The sequence below is a fragment of the Leptonychotes weddellii genome, chromosome 4, assembly GCF_054177405.1.
Source record: "Leptonychotes weddellii isolate Sample4059 chromosome 4, ASM5417740v2, whole genome shotgun sequence".
Taxonomy (NCBI): domain Eukaryota; kingdom Metazoa; phylum Chordata; class Mammalia; order Carnivora; family Phocidae; genus Leptonychotes; species Leptonychotes weddellii.
The window spans coordinates 133210268-133220194 of NC_138372.1; the positions used below are offsets into that span (position 1 = coordinate 133210268).

The following is a 9927-nucleotide window of genomic DNA, read 5'->3' on the forward strand; positions in this document are numbered from 1 at the left end:
AGAGAGAATGAGATAGAGAGAGCATGAGGGGGGGAGGGTCAGAGGGAGAAGCAGACTCCCTGCCGAGCAGGGAGCCCGATGCGGGACTCGATCCTGGAACTCCAGGATCATGACCTGAGCCGAAGGCAGCTGCCCAACCAACTGAGCCACCCAGGCACCCCACTTTTTAGTTGAGGTTTAATTGACATAAAACATTAGTTTCAGGTGTACAACAGTAATGATTCAGTATTTGTATATACTGCAAACTGATCACCACAATAAGTCTAGTTAAATCCATCACCATACATAGTTACAGAATTTTTTTTCTTGTGATGAGAACTTTTAAGATCTACTTCTTAGCAACTTACGGCATCCACTACCTTTTCTTTTTTTTTTTTTTTAATGAGAGAGAGAGAGAGCACATGAGACGGGGGAGGGTCAGAGGGAGAAGCAGACTCCCCGCCGAGCAGGGAGCCCGATGTGGGACTCGATCCCGGGACCCCAGGATCATGACCTGAGCCGAAGGCAGTCGCTCAACCGACTGAGCCACCCAGGCGCCCCTCCACTACCTTTTCTAACACCACTTCTATTATTATGATTTAGCATTCCACTTTAAGAAACAGCTTACTCTTCTCCTTATATATTTTACTTATATTAGTATAGATTCAGACTCCTGTATAATTCAATGAATTACTACCAATCAGCATATTTATTTTGACACTCGATTTGTTCCAGATTTTGTATTTATCAGACCAAACAAATAAAAACCCCTGAAGGGGGCGCCTGGGTGGCTCAGTCGTTAAGCGTCTGCCTTCGGCTCAGGTCATGATCCCAGGGTCCTGGGATCGAGCCCCGCATCGGGCTCCCTGCTCGGCGGGAAGCCTGCTTCTCCCTCTCCCACTCCCCCTGCTTGTGTTCCTGCTCTCGCTATCTCTCTCTCTGTCAAATAAATAAATAAAATCTTAATAAAAAATAAATAAAAACCCCTGAAGTTACGAAAACAATACTATTTTCATCTAAGATGAGAAATAACTTCAGAACAAAAATTTAGGAATGGAACAGACTAAGGAGAAGGGAGAGTGAACTGCTAAGGCTTCTCATGTTGCCTTGCTTAAAACAGCTGTACAATTTCAAAAATGCCTAGTTTTTAAAAATAACTTTAGTTTCCTAGTAGAATTAAAAGAAGAAAAGAGTAAATCAATGAATTTGGTCTCAAATTAGTCCTTACATCAAAAAAATAAACCTTAAGACCAGAGTGTCAAAATGATTAATGGGTAAAGAAGAGTCTTAACATCCTGGAACAACAAGCTATCCATGTACAAAAGAATGAAATTGGACCACTACCTCACACCACACACAAAAATGAACTAAAAAATGGGACACAGATTCAAATGTAAGAACTAAAACTACAAAACTCATGGGACGCCTGGGTGGCTCAGTTGGTTAAGCGTCTGCCTTCAGCTCAGGTCATGATCCCAGGGTCCTGGGATCGAGTCCTGCATGGGGCTCCCTGCTCAGTGGGGAGCCTACTTCTCCCCCTACCTGCCACTGCCCCTGCTTGTGCGCATGCTCTCTCTCTCTGGCAAATAAATGAATAAAATCTTTAAAAAAATAAAATAAAAATAAAACTACAAAACTCTTAGAATACAGGAGACAAGGGAAAAAATTCTGTAACTATGTACAGTGACAGATGATAACTATACTTACCACGGTGATCATTTCACAATATCTACAAATATCAAACCATTATGTCATACACCTGAATATAATGCTGTATGTCAATCACACCTCAATAAAAAACAAATTAGTTTTTTTTTCTTAAGATTTTATTTCTAAGTAATCTCTACACCCAACATGGGGCTCAAACTCACGACCCTGAGATCAAGAATCACATGCTCTACTGACTGAGCCAGCCAGGCACCCCAAAAAACAAATTTTTTTTTTTTTAAAGAAAATACAGGGGTGCTTGGGTGGCTCAGTTGGTTAAGCATCCGACTCTTGGTTTCAGCTCAGGTCATGATCTCAGGGTCATGAGATCAAGTCCCATGTCTGGGAGTGCAGTCTGCTTAAGATTCTCTCTGCCCTTCACCCCTCCCTCTCTAAAAAACAAATTAATTAATAAAATAAAATACAGGAGTAACTTTTCCTGACCTTCTTAGATATAATACCAAAATCATAAGTACCAACACCAAAAAAATTAGATAAATCGGATTTAATCAAATTTAAAACTTCTGTGCTGCAAATGATACTATCAAGAAAGTGAATAACCAACAGAAGGGGAGAAAATATCTGCAAATAATATAACTGATAAGGGACCTGTATCTAGAATATATTTTTTTAAATAACACTCTTAGGGTGCCTGGTTGGCTCAGTTAATGGAGTATGGGACTCATGATCTCAGGGTTGTGAATTCAAGCCCCATGGTAGGTGTAGGGATTAATAAAAAATAAAAATTAAATTCAATTAAAATTAAATTTTTAAAAAAATCTTAAAAAAAAAACTCTTACAACTCTATAACAAAAATCAAATAATACAATTTTACAAAGGTCAAAGGATCTGGGGGCACCTGGGTGGTTCAGTCAGTTAAACATCCAACTCTTGATTTCGGCTCAGGTCATGATCTCAGGGTCCTGGGATCGAGCCCCACGTTGGGCTCTGTGCTCAGCATGGAGTCTGCTGGAAAGTCTCTCTCTCTCTCTCTCTCTCCCCCTCTGCCCCTCCCCCCTCTCTAAAATAAACAAAATCTTTTAAAAAACACACATAAAGGTCAAATGATCTGAATAGTCCAAAGAAGATATACAAATGGCCAATAAGCACATGTAAAGATGCTCAACAATATTATCCACCAGTGACATACAAATCAAAACCACAAATAAGATACTACTTCAACCACCAGTATGGCTACAATCAAAAACATAATAATAAATGTTGACAAGGATGTGGAGAAACTGAAACCCTCATACATTGATGGTGGGAACAAAAATACTGCAGCCACCTTGGAAGAGTCTGGCAGTTCACTAATGAAAGGTTAAACACAAGAGTTATCATATGATCCAGCAATTCCATACCTAGGAATATACCCAAGAAAAATGAAAACACATGTCTACACAAAAACTTGTACACAAATGTTCACAAGCATTATTAATAACTCATAATTTGAAAAATGGAAACAATCCAAATGCCTTTCAACTGATGGATTAATAAAATGTGGTATATTAATATATTATACAGTAGGGTAGGCAGAATAATGCTTCCCAAAGATGTCTATACTAATCCCCAGAATCTGTGAATATGTTACAAGGCAAAAGAATTTTGTAGATGTGATTAAGATGTGCTTAAAGTAATCTCTCCTGAAATGGAGAGATTGTCCTGGCTTACCCAAGTCAACCCAATCTAATCAAATCATTCCCAGTTTCAGAGAACCAGAAACATAGTAACATGGCAACTGAAACTGTCATTGCTGGCTTTGAAAATCAAAGAAGGGCAAAAAAAATGCAAGTGGCCTATCGAACCTAGAAAAGGAAAAGCAAACAGATTCTCCCCTAAAACCTCCAGAAATAAATGCAGCCCTGCCAACATCTTTTGCAAATATCTTCTCCCATTCCATAGGCTGCCTTTTAGTTTATTTCCTTTGCTGTGCAGAAGCTTTTCATTTTGATAAAGTCCCAATAGCTCATTTTTGCTTTTATTTCCCTTGCTTCTGGACATGTGTCTAGTAAGAAGTTGCTATGGCAGAAGTCAAAGAGGTTGCTGCCCATGTTCTCCTCTAGAATTTTGATGAATTCCTGTCTCACATTTAGGTCTTTCATCCATCTTTAATTTATGTTTGTGTATGATGTAAGAAAATGGTCCAGTTTTCCCAATACCATTTGTGAAAGTCTTTTTTCCAATGGATATTCTTTCCTGCTTTGTTGAAGATTAGTTGACCATAGAGTTGTGGGTCCATTTCTGGGTTCTCTATTCTGTTCCACTGATCTATGAGTCTGTTTTTGTGCCAATACCATACTGTCTTGATGATTACAGCTTTGTAATACAGTTTGAGGTCCAGAATTGTGATGCCTACAACTTTGGTTTTCTTTTTCAACATTACTTTGGCTATTCAGGCTCTTTTCTAGCTCCATACAAATTTTAGAACTGTTTGTTCTAACTGTGAAAAATGATGGTGCTATTTTGATAGGAATTGCGCTGAATGTGTAGGGAGAATAGACATTATTTTAACAATATTTGTTCCTCCAATCCGTAAGTATGGAATATTTTTCCATTTCTTTGTGTCTTCAATTTCTTTCAAAAGTGTGCTATAGTTTTCAGAGATCTTTTACCTCTTTGATTAGGTTTATTCCTAGGTATCTTATGGTTTTTGGTGCAATTGTAAATAGGATCGATTCCCTGATTTCTCTTTCTGCTACTTCATTATTGGTGTATAGAAATGCAACAGATTTCCGTACATTGATTTTATATTCTGCAACTTTGCTGAATTCATGTATCAGTTCTAGCAATTTTTCATGGAGTCTCTCAGGTTTTCTATGGCAACACCTTGATCTTAGCCCAGTGAAACCTGTTTTGGACTTCTGACCTACAGAACTGTAATAGATTTGTGTTCTTTTAAGCCACTAAACTTGCGATAACTTGTTATAGCAGCAATAGAAAACTAATAAATTTGGCAATAAAAAGAAATAAATTATTGATACATGGGTGAGCCTTGAATACATTATGCTAACTGGAAAAAGCCAGTCACAAAAAGCTACAAGTATGATGAATGTATGATTCTATTTATATGAAATGTCCCTAATAGGCAAATCTACAGAGACAGAAAAAAAGATTCGTGGTTGCAAAGCGCTGACAGATTTGGAGAAAAATGGAGATCAACTGGTTAATATATATGAGGTTTCTTTCTGGAGTGATGAAAATGTTCTAAAATGGATCTTGGTGATCACTGCAAAACTGTGAATATAGTATATGATTTGTATGGTATGTGAATTGTATCTAATTAAAGCTGCTTTTAAAAAAAGAAACCTTGGGACGCCTGGGTGGTTCAGTCAGTAAAGTACCTGCCTTCGGCTCAGGTCATGATCCCAGGGTCCTGGGATAGAGCCCCGCATCGAGCTATTTGCTCAGTGGGGAGCCTGCTTCTCCCTCTGCCTGCGGCTCCCCGGGCTTGTGTGCATGCACACTCTCGCTCTCTGACAATTAAATAAATAAAATCTTTAAAAAAAAATAAGGGGCACCTGGGAGGCTCAGTCGTTATGAGTCTGCCTTCAGCTCAGGTCATGATCCCACGGTCCTGGGATCGAGCTCCGCATCAGGCTCCCTGCTCTGAGGGAAGCCTGCTTCTCCCTCTCCCACTCCCCCTGCTTGTGTTCCCTCTCTCACTATGTCTCTCTCTGTCAAATAAGTAAATAAAAAATCTTTTGGGGAAAAAAAAAACAGAAACCTGTGTTTTCTTCTTACATTGTGGCCAGAATTCTAAAGAAATGTAGGATAAAAGAAACACATGCAGACCAAAAAAAGCAGAGTTAAAAACTAGTAGACCTTTCTGGGGCGCCTGGGTGGCTCAGATGGTTAAGCATCCGCCTTCGGCTCAGGTCATGACCCCAGGGTCCTGGGATCGAGCCCCACATCGAGCCCCACATCGGGCTCCTGGCTCAGCAGGGAGCCTGCTTCTCCTTCTCCCTCTGCCTCTCTCCCTGCTCATGCTCTCTCTCTCTCTCTGTATCTGTCTCAAATGAATAAATAAAATCTTTAAAAATAAATGAATAAATAAAAACTAGTAGACCTTTTTAACAACAAAAAAACAATCAATAAAACAATCCATTAAAGGGGTGCCTGGGTGGCTCAGTCGTTAAGTGTCTGCCTTTGGCTCAGGTCATGGTCCCAGGGTCCTGGGATGGAGCCCCGCATCGGGCTCCCTGCTCAGCACGAAGCCTGCTTCTCCCTCTCCTACTCCCCCTGCTTGTGTTCCCTCTCTCACTGTCTGTCCCTGTCAAATAAATAAATAAAATATTTTAATAAATAAATAAATAATAAAACGATCCATTAAAAACCAGGCAAAGAACTTGAATAGATATTTCTCCAAAGATACAAACAGCCAATAAGCACATGAAAGGATGCTCATCACTATTCATAAAAGAAATGGAAATCAAAACCACAATGAAAAACCAATCACACCTACTAGGATATCTACAATCAAAACAAAACAAAATAGAAAATAATAAGTGTTGCTGAGGACGTGGAGAAACTGGAACCCTCACACATTGCTGGTGGGAATGTAAAACAGTGCAGCAGCAGTTGTCAAAAACATTTTGGTAGTTCTTCAAAAAGTTAAACGTAGAATTACCATATGACCCAGCAATTCCAGTCCTAGAAAAATGAACACAGGGACTCAAATAGAAACTTGCATGCCTGTGTTCATAGCAGCATTATTCACAACAGCCAGAAAGTGAAAACAACCCAAGTATCCATCAAAAAAGTGAATGGATAAACAAACTGTGGTGTATACATACAAATGCATGTTATTCAACCATACAAAGTCATGAAGTTCTGACTCATGCTACAACACAGATGACCCTTGAAAATATTATGCTAAGTGAAATAAGCCAGAAACAAAAGGGCAAATATTGTCTGATTCCACTTATACGAGGTAACTAGAAGTCAAATTTATGAAGATAGAAAGTACAGTAGTAGTTACAAGGGAGTGGGTGAAGGAGGGAATTGAGAATTACTGCTTAATGGTGGTTACAGAGTTTGAGGTAATGAAAAAGTTTCCAACTGAAAACAGTGGTGATCGTTGCACAATAGCGTGAGTATAATTAAAGTCACTTATTTTGCAAACTTAAAAATGGTAAATAGCAAATTTTATGTTATATATTTTTTACCACAATAAAAAAAGGAAAAAAATCTGGTGACAGATGGTGACTACACTTAATATCATAAGCATGACATACCGTATGTAATTGTCAGATCACTGTGTGTTGTATACCAGAAATTAATATAATATTGTATGTCAACTACAACAACCAAAAAGGAGAGGGAAAAAGAATTTGTAGGGCACCTGGGTGGCTCGGTCGTTAAGCGTCTGCCTTCGGCTCAGGTCATGATCCCGGGGTCCTGGGATCGAGTCCCACATCAGGCTCCCTGCTCAGCGGGAAGCCTGCTTCTCCCTCTCCCGCTCCCCCTGCTTGTGTTCCTGTTCTCGCTGTCTCTCTCTGTCATATAAATAAATAAAATCTTTAAAAAAAAAATAAATAAAAAAAAAGAATTTGTAGACTTTAATCCCCATACCATGAATGGATCAGAAAACTGTACAGCAGCAGGAAATGTGGACTGCCCATTTTATACACCTTTATATACTATCTATATAAATAAGACCTTTGGTCTTAGACATAAGACCAAAAACAATCCTTTCTCTTAGTAGTAAAAAATCAAGACTGCTTTAGGGGCACCTGGCTAGCTCCGTCGGTAGAGCATGCGACTCTTCATCTCAAGAGTTCATGAATTCAAGCCTCACATTGGACACAGAGTTTACTTTAAAAAAAAAAAAAAATGGAGGTGAGGTACTGCTTTAAGCATTTACTTTTTATAGATAAAAATGTAAGGAAATGGGGGCAACCTGGCTGGCTCAGTCAGTGGAGCATGAGACTCTTGATCTCGGGGTTGTGAGTTCGAGCCCCACACTGGGTGTAGAGATTATTTAAAAAATAAAATAAAATCTTAAAAAAAAAAAAAGGAATGTCCAGAATTGTTATACAGATTATTACTTACGTGTTTACTCCTTAAATCACCTTATCTAAAGTTTCTTTTTTTAAGATTTCATTTTCTTAAATGTTTTATTTAAATTCAATTTAGTTAACATATACTGTATTATTACTTTCAAGGGTAGAATTTAGTGATTCATCAGATGCATATAACACCCAGTGCTCATTACATCAAGTACCCTCCTTAATGCCCAGCACCCAATTACCTCATCCCTCCACCCATCTCCCCTCCAGCAACCCTCAGTTTGTTCCCTATAGTTAAGAGTCTCTTATGGTTTGCCTCCCTCTCTGTTTTTATCTTATTTTTCCTTCCCTTTCCCTATGTTCATCTGTTTTGTTTCTTAAATTCCACATGTGAGTGAAATCATGATATTTTGTCTTTCTCTAGCTGACTTATTTTGCTTACCATAATACCCTCTAGTTCCATCCACAAGATTTTTTTTAAGTAATCTCTACACCCACGGTGGGGCTTGAACTCATAACCCTAGATCAAGAGTCGCATGCTCTTCCAACTGAGGAAGCCAGGTGCCCCTTATCTAAGTTTTCATTTATGTGGTAACTTTAAAAAGAATACTGATGAGAATAATTTATTTTTACAAGAATATCCACCCTCTCCCTCACAGAGGTATTTTTTACTGTTAACAGAAGTTTATCCTATAGAGCCAACTGCAAGTCATTCCTTGAAAAAGAAAAAAAAAATTATGTAATCATTACTCTGAAGTTTTTGGAAGACTTTATCAAAGATACTAAAAATTCCTTCAGGCAGTAAGTGTTGTTAACTTTTTAAATGAAATGTTTAAAAAAAAAATGCATCCTTCTCTATGTTTTTTTTTTTGTTTTGTTTTGTTTTTTACCTCAAATAATTTTACGTCTGGACTCATCTTTGTATTCTCTTCATTTGGACTTGGATTACTTCTCCCTGGTGGTATAAATTTTAGTTTTTTGAAGGGATTCCCCTGCAACTGACTTGGTGCTGCAGATCGTCTCATATTCAGCAATGCTGACCTAAAAAATACCCAAAACAGAAATCATCCATGAATCTGATAGAATTAACTCCAAACATGAAAATAGATCATCACTACAACCATATCTTTAAAAATGTAACAGAATAAACGTGTAAAAAACCTTGGAAAACAAGTTTCACAGCTAGGGATATTTTATTTTCATCACAAAGGGTTACTGAAAAGAATCGAAGACTTAAATTGAATGGTGTAAACTTGAGCATATGGATTTTGATAATACTATAGATTAGATAATGATAAAGTAGTCTTTGAAGGGTGCAACCATTAAACCTCTAGGAGCAAGAACAGCCAAGAACAGCAACAGACCTGGTTTTCGGCTTCCTACTACCGTTAAGGAGCAGTTACACTTCGTGACTTAAGTCGCTCCTTTGACTTTGTGGCCCCGTTAAAAGTGTCCACAGACATCGTCTATTAATTAACCGGCAAATACCGTGCAGGCTAACATAGATTAGTCCTGGTGGAAATAAACCCAAGCACCGCAGAAGGAAAGCTGGCGGACCGCTGAGAGACCACCGCCCACAGTCGCCTCTCCCTGGGACCTTCCCACCACAAACGCACCGCTACCGCCAGCCTCCGCACCAGCCCACCCCGTGGCCAACAGCGAGGCCGTCCCTCACACTTCAGCACCCGCCCCCCACCCCCCCACGCCTTCCCCCGGCCGCTCCACCGCCTTCCTTCCCTGCTCCACCTCCTTCCTTCCCTCCCCCCGGAGGCCGGCTTCGGCGCCTCTCCCCACTTTGTCCCGCACGAGCCCACAGGCTGCCTCAGCCCCACAAGATTTCCCCTCCAAGAACGTACCGTTAAAGATCCGACAGAAGTCGGGCGTCATCCGAGAAAGAATTCGGGTAGACAGAAACCTCTTCAACGGAGGTTAAGGCTCCCGCCTCGGCGCAGCCTATAGCGGACAAGCTAGCCGAGCGTGCGCACTACCTTTCTGCGGCTGCGCCTCCTTCAGCCTGACTCTGATTGGATGAACTTAATTGCGCATGTCTCTTTGCGTTTCCCTTTAAGCATTTGTAGTTTCAGATTTATGGTTCAATTAAAAAATATTTACTTGGAAAAATATTTGTTTTTTATTGATTGATTGCCTACTGTCACATGCTGTAGGTGCTGATACAGACCTCATTTTAGAACAGACGACGCATACTTCTTAAATCTAAGAACATCTACATGGA

General features: G+C 39.5%; 1 protein-coding gene across 5 annotated transcripts in view; it reads right to left on the reverse strand.

Moving 5' to 3' along the window:
• The window catches only part of RAD54B (RAD54 homolog B), an 85866-nt gene extending 76178 nt beyond the window's left edge, over positions 1–9688 (reverse strand). For 2 of the 5 annotated variants that reach the window (XM_081816251.1, XM_006729757.3), the window contains exons 1-2: positions 9551–9688; positions 8585–8735 (exon numbers count right to left, since the gene is read on the reverse strand). In XM_081816251.1, the coding sequence (XP_081672377.1) occupies positions 8585–8719 (135 nt within the window). In that variant the 5' untranslated portion in view covers positions 8720–8735; positions 9551–9688. Of the gene's footprint in view, positions 1–8584; positions 8736–9058; positions 9317–9550 lie in introns of those variants that run through there. The other 3 variants (XM_081816250.1, XM_081816252.1, XM_081816256.1) reach the window with 3 other exon arrangements.
• Between the last annotated feature and the right edge of the window lie 239 nt (positions 9689–9927).